This window comes from Maniola hyperantus, chromosome 18 (genome assembly GCF_902806685.2).
Source record: "Maniola hyperantus chromosome 18, iAphHyp1.2, whole genome shotgun sequence".
Taxonomy (NCBI): domain Eukaryota; kingdom Metazoa; phylum Arthropoda; class Insecta; order Lepidoptera; family Nymphalidae; genus Maniola; species Maniola hyperantus.
The window spans coordinates 10,930,072-10,948,854 of NC_048553.1; the positions used below are offsets into that span (position 1 = coordinate 10,930,072).

The window sequence follows — 18,783 nt, forward strand, 5'->3', positions numbered from 1 at the left end:
CTTTATTCGAAGCGTTGTTGTGAATCCAATATGGCGTTATCTGATGTTTTAATATTTTGAAGGTACGTCAATTTGACGATTCTATAATGTGTAATCCGGTAAATATCGTGATAATAGAAAGTTTTTACCATGAGAGTATTATTTACGTTTAATTTAGTGTATTTATGTAAGTTTGCAAAGTGTAGTGAAAGGTTTACAGATTGTATTGTTTTGTTTGTGATATCCGATAATTTTGCGATCCATTGTCATTCAAAAAATTATTTTTTGATATCAATAAACTGATTTTGACCAACTTTATGAGTGATTAAAGTAATGTAACAGAGCATTTTACAAATTATTGGATGGATTGATGCGAAACGTAAGACATCAACCGATTCTAATTACAGTAATTATAGGGCTGGTGATTATTTTGAGTGTTGAGATTTATTATATTTATTAATATCTAATGTATTGTTGCAGAAGTGTATAAGTTTTATTACAAATGGGAGTGAAATAAACAAATAAGCCGGTGCATAAGATTAGCGCCCGAATATCTGATTCGTTATTTGACTATAATTAGTAACAGTTGCGTTGATAACATGACAGACACTAGACGAAGAGTCAAACTTTACGCTCTGAACGCAGACCGACAGTGGGATGACAGAGGAACGGGCCATGTGTCGTCATGTTACGTGGAAAGGTTGAAGGGTACTTCATTGCTGGTGAGGGCAGAATCTGACGGCACACTCTTGCTAGAAAGCAAGATACAACCTGACACAGCCTATCAAAAACAGCAAGACACTCTGATAGTATGGTCAGAGGGTGATAATTTTGACTTAGCATTAAGTTTCCAAGAGAAAGCTGGCTGCGATGAGATATGGGAGAAAATATGTCAGGTAATGCACTTTAAAACATGAAGATTATTTATTACTAATTGACATTCAAATGTATCTATTTAACTTCATGCAAAGTTCTAAAAAATTCTCTATAAAAATCCTGTAAGAAAGTCCATATAACATTTTTGTATAGAAACCAAGGATCCACAGTTCTTCTAAATGTAATTCATAAGTGTATTTTTTTCTTGTACATAACATTACAAGACAAACTAGCAAGACCAATTTTCATTAGATGTTTTAAGTACTTATTTCTTAAATCAAATTGAATTGAAACTAAACTGTTGATACCTAGTATTTTTAATTTTGTTTGTAAAATGAAGCAATTAAATGTAGTAATAGAAAAGCATGCCAAAAAGTATGCAATACTTAATTACCAGTTTCCTGTTAAGAAATTATTTCATATCAACATTTCATTTCACTTAGTGACCTTATTTTTTATTGCAGGTCCAAGGCAAAGATCCTTCGGTTGAAATTACACAAGACATAGTCGAAGAATCAGAAGATGAGCGTTTCGATGAGATGTCAGATAGTGTACAGCCTGTAGAGCTTCCAGCATGTGAAATGGGACGATTGGAGGACATAAGCGAATTAGTCAACAGTTGTCTCGTCTCACCCAACAGAAAGGACAAGTTAGCCGCAGCTTTAGAATCACAGCACTACATTAAAAAACTCCTTAACCTCTTCCATATGTGTGAAGACATTGAAAATGTTGAGGGCTTACACCATCTCTATGAGATATTCAAAAGTATATTCCTCTTGAATAAGAACACACTTTTTGACACAATGTTTGCTGACGATACAATTTTTGATGTGGTCGGTTGTTTAGAGTACGACCCCAGTTTGCCGCAGCCCAAAAAGCACAGAGAGTACCTTAGAGAGCTAGCGAAATTTAGAGAGGCCATTCCTATTAAAAATAAAGATTTGCTAGCGAAGATACACCAAACATACAGAGTTCAATATATACAAGAGATTGTTTTACCGACACCTACAGTTTTCGAGGACAATTTGCTAAGCACATTGTCAAGTTTTATATTTTTTAACAAAGTAGAAATAGTGAAACTCATAGAGGAGGATGAGAAATTTTTGACGGATCTATTCAAAATGCTAATGGACGAAAAAACTGAGGACAGCAAGAGGCGAGATTTAGTACTATTTTTAAAGGAGTTTTGTAATTTTTCACAAAATCTTCAACCGCAAGACAAAGATGCTTTTTATAAGACGCTAGTGTCACTGAGGATCCTGCCAGCCCTAGAGATTACATTAAGTATAGATGATCAGAAAACCAAAACTGCATCTATAGATATTTTGACGTATATTGTTGAGTTTTCACCGTCAGTAGTCAGAGACTATACATTACAACAGGCTAACAATACAGAAGAGGTAACTCACTTTTTATTATGTTTTACTTAAGGTTCTTGCGAAAATCCTATTGCATACTTGGGCTCTGAAGTTTAATAAACTTGATTAATAAGAATTTGTAAATTAGCCTTTTATTTAGAGTAAATTCTTTTATCATTTATTTTGTCTTTTGTCCATATTTTTAAATTGCGTCTTTTAACTCTGTACCTTCTGGCAAAGGCCTCTAGCTTCCTCCATGATACAACAGCATGCAATAACTCCAAGTAGTCTAGAGCGTTGAATCCCCAAATCCCAAAATTTTCAGACTAAACCACTATGCTATCACTGCTTAGCTCAACTAGCATACTTATCAGTAATGTCTTTTTCCAGGAACAAATGTTATTAAATATAGTGATAGAACAGATGCTTAGAGACCACGATCCAGAGTTGGGTGGCGCGGTGCAGCTGATGGGAGTCCTACGTATCCTGCTGGATCCAGAGAGTATGCTTGCATCGGTCAACAAGAGTGAACGGGCAGACTTCCTTAATTTCTTCTACAAACATAGTATACAGACGCTAATAGGTATGTATTGCTTTCAATAATATTACAGTTTGTATTATGTAATAAGACTACTGACTTGTACCTAAGATAAGCTTTATATGATAAGCTTTTTACCTATAAAGAGCTGTAAATTAATAGTTTACCTTTGAATCTGTTTTAGTCTTGACTTATCTAATTTTTTAAATTTAATTTGACAATTATGATAAGAGATTTAGTATAATAAATTAAAATATATTTTTATTCAAATAAACGGCGCTTTTAAAACATTCTATCACAATATGATATCAAAAAAAACAATTTAATTAGAAATCTGCCTGGTCTTACTGCTTAAGATCATATTTTTTTGCCTGATTGCCTGAATTTTGACATCTTATCCATATAATTATCTTTTGGAAAGTATTAAAAAACTAGCTGATGCCCGCGACTTCGTCCGCGTGGAACTAGGTTTTTTAAAATTCCGTGAGAATTCTTTGATTTTCAAGACAAAAAGTAGCCTATGTCACTCTCCAGGGTATAATCTATCTCCATTCCAAATTTCATCCAAATCCGTTCAGCCGTTTTTGCGTGATTGAGTAAGAAACATCCAAACATCCACACTTTCACATTTATAATATTAGTAAGTAGGATTAGTTTTTCTACTTTTAACCTATTTTAGGTTAATTAGCCGTATTTCTCTGTTCTAGCACCATTACTTGAAAACACGAGTGGTGAGAAGCCGCTAAAAGAGGACTATCACACAGTACAGCTATTGGGCCTGGTGCTCGAACTACTGGCCTTCTGTGTGGAACATCACACGTACCATATCAAAACTTGCATATTAAATAAGGTGAGTTTGGTAACAGTGAAAAAAACAGGCTGATTTGAGAAGGATGTGGTTATGTCAAGTTCTGTTAACCAGTTCAAGAATAGATTGGACAAACATTTGGAAACACTTCTGATATAGGGATCTTATGATCAGCGAAAGCTGCTTAGTCTATTAATTAACTATTGGTTAAAATTAAGTTATTTGCCCCCAATTGTGTAAGAATAACGATTTCATCGTTATCGTAATCGTCAACAAATTCTGCCCTTTTTTTCTGTGAAAAATGTAAACAGCAAATCAACCAATCAAAGGGCAGAATTTGTTGACGATTACGATAACGGTGAATACGTTTTTCTTACACAATCTGGGTGTTTTATAGTATGTCTATAACTGTTACTTATACAGGGTGTAACCAGAACGCTAACAAAAATTTAGCGTTATTGTTATCTATATATATAAAAGGAAAAGGTGACTGACTGACTGACTGACTGACTGACTGACTGATCTATCAACGCACAGCTCAAACTACTGGACGGATCGGGCTGAAATTTGGCATGTAGATAGCTATTATGACGTAGGCATCCGCTAAGAAATGATTTTTGAAAATTCAACTCCTAAGGGGGTGAAATAGGGATTTGAAAATTTGTAGTCCACGCGGACGAAGTCGCGAGCATAAGCTAGTATTACCTAAACGCAATCCAATACCAATAACCATTTGCCTCATTTTGTAGTTTTAGTGATTTAGAATTTTTCCGACCTGCAATGTATAGCGTGCAAAACTCGGGTCCATGCCCCCGCCTACGAAGCGGCATTGATTGCGAGTGGCATACTTAGGCAACGTTCGTTGACCTCTAGCGCCAGTCAGATGTTTTATTTGCAATATAATTATCCTGAAATTTTACAAAATTTAGGACTTTTTCGCGTATTTTTCATGGGGTTTCTAATAATATATTTCTCCACTAAAAGGCACATGAAAGTTTGACATCTATTCGCGTGCTTTAAAAAATGACGGCCCGTTAGTGCGGTTTCAGAATAGCGTATTTTTTTGCGCGTATACGGTCGTTTCAGCATACGCGCTTACACGCGCGCTACATACGCGCTTCAAAAAACCGGACTCGCGTATACGGGCATATATCGGCGTGTTCGCTCGAACCGGTGGCCCGGTGAGTGGTGGTCTCTCGCTTATACGAGCCTAGAAGCGCGTCAACGCTCCTACAAGTTGAGCGTGTGCCAAAAGGCGCGCCTATACGCGCCTATATGCGCTTCCAAAAACTAGCTCATACGCGCGTATAAAACGCTAGTCTGTAACCGCCCTTAACAGTTTTTCTCACAAAATACTTCTATTTTCAGGACCTCCTCCGTCGCATACTAGTGCTTATGAGATCGACACACACATTCTTAGTTCTTGGCGCGTTGAGGTTTATGAGGAAAATCATCGCGCTGAAAGACGAGTACTACAACAGATACATCATCAAGGGGAATCTGTTCGCGCCAGTCATTGACGCTTTCCTTAGAAATAATGGCAGGTGGGTAACTCAAGCAAAAACAAAACTAAAATAAATTTCGTCCTCATTTAGTTGAGAGGAACATTATTAAACTTGCACACAGAGAAAGTTATCCATACTAATATTATAAATGCGAATGTGTGTCTGTCTCTCTGTCTGCCTGTCTGCTAGCTTTTCACGGCTCAACGGTCCAACCGATTTTGACGAAATTTGGTACACAGATAGCTTGCATCCCGGGGAAGGACATAGTAATCGTCATCATCATCATGATCAACCCATCGCCGGCTCATTGCAGAGCACGGGTCTCCTCTCAGAGTGAGAAGGGTTTGGCCATAGTCTACCACGCTGGCCATGTGCGGATTGGTAGACTTCACACACCGTTGAGAACAACTATCAGGTATGCAGGTTTCCTCACGATGTTTTCCTTCACTGTTAAAGCAAGTGATATTTAATTACTTAAAACGCACATAACTCTGAAAAGTGAGAGGTGCATGCCCGGGATAGAACCCCCGACATCCGATTAGAAGGCGGACGTCCTAACCACTAGGCTATCACAGCTATATAGTAATATTATATAGTAATAGTAAAGTAGTAATCCATACTTCCATACTACCATATCCATACTAATATTATAAATGCGAAAGTGTGTCTGTCTGTCTGCTCGCTTTTCACAGCCTAACCGTTCAACCGATTTTGATGAAATTTGGTACAGAGTTAGCTTATATCCCGGGGAAGGCCATAGGCTACTTTTTATCGCGGAAAATTACAGAGTTCCCACGGGATTTTACAAAACATAAATCCACGCGGACGGAGTCGCGGGCATCAGCTAGTAATTAATAATAAATGAAATTTGTATAATTTTCAGGTATAATTTATTAGACTCCGCCATACTAGAGTTATTTGAGTTCATAAAGTTGGAGGACATCAAGTCGCTGTGTTCGCACGTTGTGGAGAACTACGGCAAGATCCTCGAGGATGTGGAGTACGTGCAAACCTTCAAGGCTCTGAGGACGCGGTACGACCAGCATCAGGACAAGTTAAAAGAAAGGGACAGAGGTTAGTATATACAGGATGTAACAAGAACGCTAGCAAAAACTTAGCGTTATTGTTATACTACCTAAACACAATCCAATAACCCATTTGCCTCATTTTGTAGTTCTAGTTTTTTTTTTTTTTAACTGGAAAGTACTGGCAACAGTACTTAAAAAATTAAAATTACATTAAAAATACATACACATTAAAATATTATTTACAGATACCTTAGATATTATTTTGTCCGAGTCATTTCTTATATCTTTCTGTTATATAACTGTTAACAGAGTAATAATTTTTTTTCCATTGAGAGTTTCAATAATTTTGCAAATTTTTTCCAGTGAGTGGCAGCGTGGGGGTAGCGGAAGCGGTGGTACCATCACTCTTACGTACGAGATACCGTCGGGAGGCGCGGCAGCCGGACGAGGAGGAAGAGATGTGGTTCAATGATGACGATGAGTTGGAGGACGACGCGCCGCTGGACGCCGCGCAGCCGCACGCGCACACACACGCGCATCACGCGCTAGACGCCATCGGTGAGTAAATACCTCCAGCATGAGTCCACTGCTGGACATAAGGACATAAATAATTTTAAATACATATCAAAAATTGCGTAACCGGCAGGAATCGAACCTGCATATTCTGGGTTCGTGCCCGATGCCTTGACCACTCTGATTACTGAGTACTGAGTTAACATACATATAACCAATTTCGTCACTGGCAGTAAGCGAGACCGTGGCCGAGTGGTCAAGGCATCGGGCGCGAACCCAGAAGATGCAGGTTCGATTCCTGCCGATTACGCAATTTATGATATGTATTTAAAATTATTTAGTAATTTCCTTGAAGTGTAGGTAAAACACAAAAAAAATATAAAAAATAAGGACTTAAATCTCAAAAAGAATACAAACATGGTCTTCCGTCGTCCCTACTCGTTCCACTTCAAAGGAACAAAAGGTATCGCCAGTGGAAGAAGCACGAGAAGATGGGATTACGTAACACATTACGTAATTATTTATTACTAGATGTTTTTAAAAATCCCGTGGGAACTCGTTGATTTTTCGGGATAAAAAGTAGGCTATGTCCTTCCCCGGGATGCAAGCTATATTTATTTTATTTTTATTTTGTATCTGTACCAAATTTCGTCAAAATCGGTTCAACGGATGGACCGTGAAAGGCTAGCAGACAGACAGACAGACACACACTTTCACATTTATAATATTAGTATGGATCACCTTTAAATCAATATCTTACAAATTCCACAATTGACAATTAAAAAGTTTACTATGGTAGTCATTATATTTTTTTGGAAAAGAAAACTAATCTGATTAATAAGAGATTTGGACATTCAATACTAAAAAAAATTACAGGACGGTTTGTATTGTTTTCCAGGCAAAATTGTGGAAAAGAAGGTGTGTTCTGGCGCTGAGAGCGTGAGCGTGAACGGGCCGGGCCGCGTGCTGCTGAGCGCGGGCAAGGCGCCGCACACCGACGCTCAGGTATCCGCGCCCAGATTACTCACTCAGGTACATATCACCTCCCTTACCCACACTGCAAACGGGATAGGCGCTAAGCGTGCTATACACATGGTCGGGTTAGGCAGTAGTGAGAGCGTGAGCGTGAACGGGCCGGGCCGCGTGCTGCTGAGCGCGGGCAAGGCGCCGCACACCGACGCTCAGGTATCCGCGCCCAGATTACTCACTCAGGTACATATCACTTCCCTTACCCACACTGCAAACGGGATAGGCGCTAAGCGTGCTATACACATGGTCGGGTTAGGCAGTAGTGAGAGCGTGAGCGTGAACGGGCCGGGCCGCGTGTTGCTGAGCGCGGGCAAGGCGCCGCACACCGACGCTCAGGTATCCGCGCCCAGATTACTCACTCAGGTACATATCACCTCCCTTACCCACACTGCAAACGGGATAGGCGCTAAGCGTGCTATACACATGGTCGGGTTAGGCAGTAGTGAGAGCGTGAGCGTGAACGGGCCGGGCCGCGTGTTGCTGAGCGCGGGCAAGGCGCCGCACACCGACGCTCAGGTATCCGCGCCCAGATTACTCACTCAGGTACATATCACCTCCTTTACCCACACTGCAAACGGGATAGGCGCTAAGCGTGCTATACACATGGTCGGGTTAGGCAGTAGTGAGAGCGTGAGCGTGAACGGGCCGGGCCGCGTGTTGCTGAGCGCGGGCAAGGCGCCGCACACCGACGCTCAGGTATCCGCGCCCAGATTACTCACTCAGGTACATATCACCTCCCTTACCCACACTGCAAACGGGATAGGCGCTAAGCGTGCTATACACATGGTCGGGTTAGGCAGTAGTGAGAGCGTGAGCGTGAACGGGCCGGGCCGCGTGTTGCTGAGCGCGGGCAAGGCGCCGCACACCGACGCTCAGGTATCCGCGCCCAGATTACTCACTCAGGTACATATCACCTCCTTTACCCACACTGCAAACGGGATAGGCGCTAAGCGTGCTATACACATGGTCGGGTTAGGCAGTAGTGAGAGCGTGAGCGTGAACGGGCCGGGCCGCGTGTTGCTGAGCGCGGGCAAGGCGCCGCACACCGACGCTCAGGTATCCGCGCCCAGATTACTCACTCAGGTACATATCACCTCCCTTACCCACACTGCAAACGGGATAGGCGCTAAGCGTGCTATACACATGGTCGGGTTAGGCAGTAGTGAGAGCGTGAGCGTGAACGGGCCGGGCCGCGTGTTGCTGAGCGCGGGCAAGGCGCCGCACACCGACGCTCAGGTATCCGCGCCCAGATTACTCACTCAGGTACATATCACCTCCCTTACCCACACTGCAAACGGGATAGGCGCTAAGCGTGCTATACACATGGTCGGGTTAGGCAGTAGTGAGAGCGTGAGCGTGAACGGGCCGGGCCGCGTGTTGCTGAGCGCGGGCAAGGCGCCGCACACCGACGCTCAGGTGTCCGCGCCCAGATTACTCACTCAGGTACATATCACCTCCCGTACCCACACTGCAAACGGGATAGGCGCTAGGCGTGCTATACACACGGTCAGTTCGCATTTCTAATATTACTTTTCGTCAACTTATTTATACCTAGGCTCCGCCAATTTGTGGTTAGGTTTTTAAATTTTCTAAAACGTTAATTATTCGTATGTAAAGCAAACAAGATGAATTCGAACAAAATCTCGAACGAAGCGAGCGTTATTTTAGGTTTTTTCCAAGTTTTGTCGAATCAATGCTTACTACATTTGAAAATAATGCAAATAACAATATTATGCAAGAACGTAAGTGCAAGCGAAACGAGCGCATAATTATTTCAACAAGATTTTAACATTCAGATACTGAATATCATGAGCGAAGTGAGCACATTTTCTTGCAATTTTTGAAAACTTGAAGATGCACATTTAACAAGCACCAAATTCCTGTTCATTTATTTAGATTGATTTCAATTTCACGCACGCATGCCTTTCACCCTTGGGAATGTTATTTTACAAACATTTTTAACCGCACAGGGTCTGGTGGACTACGACGGCGACTCAGACGAGGAGGAAGAGGGCGGCGCGTCAAGCGGCTCGTCGAGCAGCTCGAGCTCGTCCGAAGAGCGCGACGCGAAGCGGCCGCGGCTCGCGTAGTGACACCATTCCACCCCCGAACGTTTCAAGGAATATAACCAGTCTCGCCCCACTGTGCAGTGCCGTGAGAGTAACTGACATCATTTATGTATATGTAATCTTAATCTACCTTATTTTTGGTACCCATAATGTCTAGGGGCAGATTTTGTAGCGATGGGAAAGTCGTTTATATTCTTAAGCTAGAATCGCCCTTCCTAAACGCACTGTACAGTTGTTGCAATTCACGAAGGCGAGTGGCTAATGCTTGTGTTTAAGTCGTATCGGTATAAGTAACGAGCGAGTAAGTTTGCGAGCCCTTGCTCGCGACTGATTGGTCCGACATGCACGCACACTTACGCAATGCCCGTGTATCCGACGTAACCACAAGTAAAGTCCACTCGCCTTCGTGAATTGCAAGAACTGTACCAGAGTGAACTAGAGTGAGGGAACTCTCGGTTTGATCCTGAATCGACGATATGTCAAATATTAGGCTTTGGTGACGTGAAATCAAAGAAAAATAGCGCTACTTTAGGGCTACCTGCGTCAAACGTACTAACATTTGATGCCTTCCAGTGACGTCGAAGCCTTGTTAGAAGTTCCCTAACTGTCGTGAACTGCAGCAGTGTGAGAACACCACGATGGTAATAAATCAGTAATCAATTAACATCAGGTGACCTACCTGCTCGTTCGTTTGCTCGCTATTTTTAATTTAAAAAAAAAACGCGGCTGAATAATTTCGTTGTTGGTTATCTGATTAACAAAATGGACAAATTATTAAGCGAAGAAGTGATCGTTGCGGCTTTCTTGTGCGAAGACGCAGAAAACTAAAAAGAAATGAACATATTATGTGCATGATATTCCAAGTTCCTGGTATGAAGAGGGAGGGATTTTGTTTGTTAAGTCATATAAAACTAACTATGGGCCTCAAGAAAGCTCAGGGTCACTCAGCGAGTGATGGAGAGAGCTATGCTCGGAGTTTCTCTACATGTTCAAATCAGAAATGAGGAGATCCGGACATAGCTCGACGGGTTGCGAAGCTGTAGTGGCAATGGGCAGGGCACATACCGCACAGACCTTGGGGCCCCAAGAAGCTGGAATGGCGACCTCGCACCGGAAGACGCAGTGTTGACAGACCCCCGCCCACTAGGTGGACGGACGACATCAGACGAGATGCAGGGAGCCGCTGGATTCAGGCGGGTGGTGCAAGACCGTGGCTTGTGGAAGTCCCTACATGATACATTTTGCCGATGCGATTTATAAAAGTGGTAGTAGTGTATTGTCTTATTTTTTTTAATGTCATCTAGGAGCAGTTTTTCATGGTCATCCAGATGGATGATGAATATTTGTAAGTTTGAATATCAAATTACAGTCTACCGCGGAGCTACGTAGCGTAGTAACCATCTCACTCCGGAACAGAGGATAGAAATGTTTTATTTTTATTTGGATATCTTTTATCACCACATTTTATAGCGTTGGGTCTAAAGAATGCGGAAGCCATATTTATTACATTTTATTACCTAAAATGACGATGAGTGATTTCGCAACGCAAACTTTTGTATATCAACAAATAAATGACCATCCCACTTCTGAACTTTTCAAGTAATAGAAACAGCCTTTCTAGTACGGTCTCTGTTTGAGAAGTGACTAGGCTTGGTCGCAAAACGCTTTCATGCACGGATAAGCGGATAAAAAAATGACAGTTTACGTAATCTCGAATTGGTAAGTTATACGGTTACCCCGAAATAACATGGTCGCAACCTGTCACTTTCAAACAAAAATCAGTAGGTCGATTGCGGAAAAACTGCGTCAATCATTATTACAATCTCAATTGATGTGATTGGCTGAATTTGTGCGATTCTTGTTGCAACAATGCATTGCAGCCAATAGTGAGCGAGCGTCAACCAAGCAGAGGTGATTGCGATCGTGACATTGTAGTTGTCATTTTACGATTACGATCCAGTTGCTAAATGTCAAAAAGTTAGATATAACTACCTAAGAAAGTACGTGTAAGTGTGCCTATAACTGTAAATACATACAAAGTGACGCGATTTACTTCAATATTTAGTGTATGAAGAGATTTCATGTGTTATTTAAGAAAATAAAGTGGTCAAAGAGCTGGTGAAAGATTTGTTTAATGTATTTTTTACCTACTGTTTATTTAATAGTTTTTAGTCCTACCATAGTATTAGTCCCATAGAATCTTTTGATCCCTATGAAGAACTGGATTGATTGAAGCTATGAAACAAAAACCCTTACCCCCATTCCCACTTGTCGTTTGTCGCTTGATGTTCCAGTGGCAGTACATTTTGAGTTTTGTTTTGACACAAAATCGGTTTCCGACATTTCCGACATTCACACTTGAATAGCTTCATATAAAATGTTCTGCCACTGGAACATCCAATTTAAATCCGGGCCTGACAGAAGACAAGTGGGTACGGGGGTTTAGGGTAAGCTTACACTACGAAATTTCGCCGCACGATTTTTCCCCCTGACATGGAAAGTATACAAATCCGCACGCACTCAATTTACATTTATGTCACGGAATTCGTGGGAGAAATCGCGCGGTGATGTTTGGAAGTCTGAAATACCCTAAAAAACACTACGGACGGCGGACGGACAGACAGCGAAGACTTAGTAATAGGGCCCGTTGGCAGCTTTCGGGTACAGAACCCTAAAAATTGAGCTTTACTTATTTTCTTACTCTTAAAACTACATTAATGTTACATTGGTCTATTAAGAGGGCGCAGTTCGGCGCTTTCTTCATACAAACGTTGGAGGGTATTACTATGTTATTTGATATTTTACGCTCAAAACTAAGTATTTTATCAGTTTGTCTTGCCATTATCTAGGTTCATTGATATAAAAAATCATTGAAAAAAGTTACGAGCCTCGAAATATTCTTATTTTAATATTAAATTTCAACTTTGGGCGTAAATAAATAAAATAAGAAGTGTGAACATTCTAAAACAATTTAAAGTTTATTTATTAGTTGAAATGTCTTCACTTTGCAAACATACATTTAGTATTTATTCCCCAAAAAAAATTTTCCTAAAACCTTTTCGCACGCTTGATTTCGGTGAAAATCACAGCCTCTCACCTTTCTCATACAATGTCAGGTGAAAAGCAAACAGGTTACCCTCGTGCGCCGGCAATTTCGGTGGAGCGTACTGCGTCACCTTAATATAACAAATTGAGAAGCATTGAGAAGTCATAAAATAGTGCTGTCCTTTTTACATTGTTTCCTGTTGAAAAGAAAGCCACTATTTTTAGACATGTCAATTCAATTCCCAATTATTTTAAACATGTCATTCGAAACAAAACTGCACATTTGAGAGATCGTAAAATAGTGCTGTCCTTTTTACGTTTACTGTTGAAAAGAAAGCACTGTTTTTAGACATGTCAATTCAATTCCCAATTATTTTAGACATGTCATTCAAAACAAAACTGCACATTTGAGAGATCGTAAAATAGTGCTGTCCTTTTAACGTTTCCTGTTGAAAAGAAAGCACTATTTTTAGACATGTCAATTCAATTTAATTCAATTCCCAATTATTTTAGATATGTCCCGCCTGCTCGTTTGCTCGCTATATCTATTTTAAAAAAAAACATTGTAAACAAAACTGCACATTTGAGAGATCGTAGAATAGTGCTGTTATTTTACAATGTTACCTGTCGAATAGAATGGCATTGCTCAAGAAATATAGGGCAATTAATTCTATAATATATTGCCCTATATTATATTTGAATTTACCGCTGTTTATATGTTTATACTACAAAATGGATAGGCACAAAAGATTTGAACAAATCGTTCACCTCTCTCTAATTGTTAATTGTAAGATGAACGAAGAACGTAGACACAGATCGAGATAGCAATCGGGGTGGGGACACACCCGCACAGCCCCCGCGCTAACTCGGTGCGGGTAAGCGCGGGTGTGCGGGGCGGGGCGTCGTCCCCCGCCTTATTGCCATCTCGACCTGTCACGTACTAAAAGTTTAGGCCAGGAAGTTACAATGTAATTATCATTTACCACTGTGCCGATGCTTAGCTATAGAATTTTTGGTGTTGCTGGAACTTTTGGTATGGCTAAAATTTTTGGTGTTGTTGAACTTTTGGTATTGCTAAATTTTTTGGTGTTGCTGGAACTTTTGGTATTGCTAAAATTTTTGGTGTTGCTGTAACTTTTGGTATTGCAAATTTTTTTGGTGTTGCTGAAACTTTTGGCGTTGCTAGAACTTTTGGTATTGTTAGAATTTTTGGTGTTGCTAGAACTTCTGGTGTTGCTGGAACTTTTGCCGTTGCTGAGACTTTCAGTGTTGCTGGAACTTTTGGTGAAGTTCTAGCAACACTTGAACGGATAATTCAAATGTGTTTTCCAAAAATTCTTTAAAGCTTAAATGGCATTAAAGTATTTGTTTTGTTTCTTTTAACTTAAAGGAATAAACTCTCACTTTTTTATTAGTTCGGTCCATTCTTTTTTTTTTTCTTGCATTTTTTCTATTTCTACTAAGTATTAGGTAAGTCCTCAGATTCGTGAGCTGCAGTGTGCTTTGATCGCATAAAATAATGAGATTTTGTCATTGAAAGTTACTAGGGTAAATCAATAATTTTGATTTCAAAATTATTTTTCTATATTTCTTAATTATCATCTTATGGCCGTCTAAGATTCGAGCTCTTTGCGGCTGCTGTCCGCTGCAAGTCTAATTCTATTTTGCATACTATTTACAACTGTATTTGAATGGCATAAGGGCGACATTTAAATTTTTATCCGTGAGAAAAGTGCACGGCGGTAAGTGCGCCTGCAATCTAGTAGGTATCGTTTCGAGCCAACTTTCGGTTACCTATCTACTCTCTAGTGTACCCTATGGTATTGAATTTAATCTATGAACGTTTGTATTTATAGACATATTGCATAGTACGAAAAGTCACCATTTCGTACTTTAAAAAATAAATCGATTTTTTCTGTTTATAAGTTCTACGTTTGCCAGTTTCTTAGACAGCAAATGTTTGCTTTTGCGTTTCTATTAATTATTATTAATTATAATATGATGTAGGTTTGTGATAAAATGATATCTGATGATTAGTAACAGTTTGAGTTTATTTTATTACGACTTAAATGAATAATAATATAATTTTATCGATATTACGTTGTAAATAACAATTAATATAGCTTTTTAAAATAATATAGTAAAATTTTAAATAAAATACGTACGTATCTATTGATTTTGTCACAAGTTGAAGGGTCAAAGGTCTTACGAGAAAATTTGTCTATAAAATGGTTTCCTAAATTCTTCCTTTCTGTTCTAAAAATATATACTTATAATAGTATCCCTATTTACATCGTTGTAGCACAATCATTATTTTTATTTAATTTGTCTCTTATATTCAACATGAAAGTACAATAATTGTAATTTGTATTGTATAATTACCTCCTACGTGAGCGATTCTCCATAAAACGAAATAAACTGTCTTCGAATACCGGTAAAAATGAATGCAATACCGCGTTCCTAAGCGCGAATAACGTTATTCAAAAATAATGTTACGTGACAATTATATTACTTTTCCAAGTTCTGCTCCCAGGTTATTAGAAATTAACGTTACGTGAAAATAACATTACTCCTCCAAGTTCTTCTACAAGGTTATTAGAAGTTAACGTTACGTGAAAATAACATTACTTCTCCAAGTTCTTCAACAACATTATTCGTAAATTATGTTACGTGGAAATAACATTACTTCTCCAAGTTCTTCTCCAATGTTATTAGAATTTAACGTTACGTGAAAATATCATTGCTTCTCCAAGTTCTACAAGGTTATTAGAATTTAACGTTACGTGAAAATAACATCACTTCTCCAAGTTCTTCTACAAGGTTATTAGAACTTAACGTTACGTGAAAATAACATTACTTCTCCAAGTTCTTCTCCAATGTTATTAGAATTTAACGTTACGTGAAAATATCATTGCTTCTCCAAGTTCTACAAGGTTATTAGAATTTAACGTTACGTGAAAATAACATCACTTCTCCAAGTTCTTCTACAAGGTTATTAGAACTTAACGTTACGTGAAAATAACATTACTTCTCCAAGTTCTTCAACAACATTATTCGTAAGTTATGTTACGTGAAAATAACATTGCTTCTCCAAGTTCTACAAGGTTATTACAATTTAACGTTACGTCAAAATAACATTACTTCTCCAAGTTCTTCTACAAGGTTATTAGAATTTAACGTTACGTGAAAATAACATTGCTTCTCCAAGTTCTACAAGGTTATTAGAATTTATCGTTACGTGAAAATAACATTACTTCTCCAAGTTCTTCAACAACATTATTCGTAAATTATGTTACGTGAAAATAACATTACTTCTCCAAGTTCTACAACGTTATATCGAACGTGAAATAAGATTACTTCTTCAAGTTCTTTTACAACGTTATTAGAAAATAGCTTGAAATATATAATTACCTTTTTCAAGTTGTTATTGCTATTATTAATTGGGTGTTGTTACGCGAAAATAATCCAACTAAATATACAATTATTTGTTGAATATTGAAAACAACTCTGTGTGGATTGGTTTTTTTGCTAACAAAAGGTCCAAATTATTATTGGACCATGATATTTTATTGTCGTACAGTCGTCCCTTTTTCGCATAGCGTTATGTTTCCGTCGCACTGTGATGTGTGTGTGCGATTGATACGTTGCGTCGCTTGGCAACGTTTCGCTCACATAGGATGCTGCTTTGACCGCTTGAAAATTTAAAGAAGTGCATGTTTAGAAATCATCTAATTTTATTTATTTGGTGTGTAATTTTGTTTTGTAATATATTACGTGATAATTAAATTTGTGTGATTTTTATATTAATTACTAGGGACTATTCGTGAAAGATCTGTCCGCTGCAATACTGTATTGTATTTTTTTTAAATTAAAACAAATATGCATATGTATCTGCCCTAGAAATACATATCAATTTTGAATTAAATTTGACAAAGATATATTGATCTCTGCATTGATTACTATTATCATTTAAAATATTGATTGTTAAATTAAACTGACATGCTTAACATGATATTTGGTCAGGTATCACTTGTATAATAAAGCTGATATTGGGGCCGATTCTCTTGTACACAATCTCTAAACTAAACCAAATTAACAGGTCTAAATTTAGTGCCATCCTTTTTCGCAAGCAACATTATGAAAGGGATAGCAATAGATTTAGACGTGCCATTTTAGTTTAGTTTAGAGATTGTGTACAATGGAATTAGCCCCATTGTGCAAAAGATTTTTATAAGATAATGAACAATAACAATTGAATTTGGACTTTTTTACGTACATTATAAGGTTGTTAGTTATACTGATTAGTAATCAAATGAAGACAAAACATTTATACAATAAAATAAAAACAGTGATCCCTGTCCAAATAATTTGGTCCATATTTCCCATTTATTCTACTAACTATTATTAATTTATTTTTCATTGAGACAAAAACGAAATAAAATAGGCATTGATGTGACATGCACAGTTAATGCGAGACTAAAATTTATAATTAAATGCGTGGAAAGGGTGTCTCAGAAACAATTGTAAATAGACATTTTATTGTAATACATTATTTTGAAAATCTGTCGAAACATCCACGTGTATAATAGCGTCTAGCTGTCAATTAGATATATACGAATCTTATATTCCTTGAAATAATTTTCCGTATAATAAATAAATAATTAATTATAATAATTAAATAAAAAATGGATTTCTAGATGAAAGTAGATTGTAACAACTATTTTTTATCTATCTAGGTGGTTGACCATCATAAACTAATTTATACACAGAATAAAAATAAATAGATTTACCTATTGGAAATTTGTGTAAAATAAATAAGCTTACTTTTAATGCTAATATTATGTCACTAGTTACGTAAGCAATATAAATATAAGGAAATTACAATACGATAGTGTATATTTTATTTAAAACTACCCGCTATCCAAGTGAACTAGAAATACCCACATTTCATAGTAACTACCATACTCCATCTACAGTGCGACAAGGTTCTCTTGGCACTTGAAAGACATTGACAGGAGGGCGCTGTTGGAGAACAAAGGCTTAGAATATTCAAACGAACAAAGGGGGCACTTGAAGGCAACGTTAGTTCCGATTTTCGCCACGCGCCAAGATAGTCTTGTCGCACTGTACGTTACTACCCGTCTGTCTCAATAGGATGAATGACGTACCTATTTGATATAGTCTACGGATTCTACCAAGAAATGGTATATTTGTGCGGTCAACACGCACTGCATATTATATAGGAGAAATTGATACAACAACAGCACTAAAAGTACCTTGCATATACCTACTATTCAACAAATTAATTTAAGCGTATTGGTCAAAAACAAGACTGATCTACTAAGTTAAAAGAACCACCACTGAGCGCATAGTACGCGACAGGTCGAGATGGCATTCGGGGTGGGGACGCCCCGGTCAACCACACAGTCCCCGCGCTAACCCGGTGCGACGCGCGAAATAGGTAGCACGGGTAATGTGTGGGGAGTCCCCCTGCCTCATAACCCGATTGCCATCTCGACCTGTCGTGTAGGTACGTACTATACCTACGTTTTATTACCAAATACCAATCAGCGTCCTGTGACTAGCACGTTCGTGGTGACTGTTGACCATGAGCGTTTAAAAGTGTCTTACTCATTGACTTATTTCATACTTTTATGTTGCTTTTATAATAAGCGTCTAAGTTACGCTGGCCATACACAATCAAGTTTGCAGCGTCCAGGCAACTGATAGCCATACACCGTCAAGTTTACGCCACTTCCTTGATCGTGCATGACCAGCGTTATTCGCTTGAAATTAATAGGCATCTAATCTAGACTTATTAATAAGTATTAAATTCATCTGTGCTTACTGATTAGGCAAGCTATTTAAAAAGCATTTTAAAGTAGGTATTCATTAATTCCATGGTTATTCGTCTGTGGTAATGTGCTCAAAACTTTTTAATCGATTTTTTTTAGCTCTGGATTCTTGTTTTAGTGTAAATGAAATCAAATGTTGCCATCACAAAAATAATATTATTTATTGAAAAAAATTTAATA

At 38.6% G+C, this 18,783-nt stretch overlaps 1 protein-coding gene across 5 annotated transcripts; it reads left to right on the top strand.

The window, feature by feature from the left end:
- Nucleotides 1-10,229, top strand: flfl (serine/threonine-protein phosphatase 4 regulatory subunit 3 flfl). Of its 5 annotated transcripts, none has more exons than XM_069504685.1 (10): nt 1-62; nt 460-875; nt 1,320-2,255; nt 2,604-2,796; nt 3,459-3,601; nt 4,928-5,103; nt 5,948-6,138; nt 6,456-6,650; nt 7,504-7,790; nt 9,605-10,229. In XM_069504685.1, the coding sequence occupies exons 2-10, from the start codon at nt 579-581 to the stop codon at nt 9,722-9,724; spliced, it is 2,538 nt and encodes an 845-aa protein (XP_069360786.1). In that variant the 5' UTR covers nt 1-62; nt 460-578; the 3' UTR covers nt 9,725-10,229. The 5 variants fall into 5 exon arrangements, with proteins under 5 accessions (XP_069360786.1, XP_034833691.1, XP_069360787.1 ...); XM_034977800.2 differs by having other exon boundaries at nt 7,504-7,610; XM_069504686.1 differs by having other exon boundaries at nt 25-166.
- Nucleotides 10,230-18,783: the final 8,554 nt, after the last annotated feature.

What these genes read in the sequence shown, in the direction of transcription:
- flfl (XM_069504685.1), top strand. Translation starts at nt 579, where the DNA reads ATGACAGACACTAGACGAAGAGTCAAACTTTACGCTCTGAACGCAGAC. An exon ending in AAACTTGCATATTAAATAAG is followed by an intron (nt 3,602 to 4,927) that starts GTGAGTTTGGTA and finishes TTCTATTTTCAG; the next exon opens with GACCTCCTCCGTCGCATACT. An exon ending in GTTAAAAGAAAGGGACAGAG is followed by an intron (nt 6,139 to 6,455) that starts GTTAGTATATAC and finishes AATTTTTTCCAG; the next exon opens with TGAGTGGCAGCGTGGGGGTA.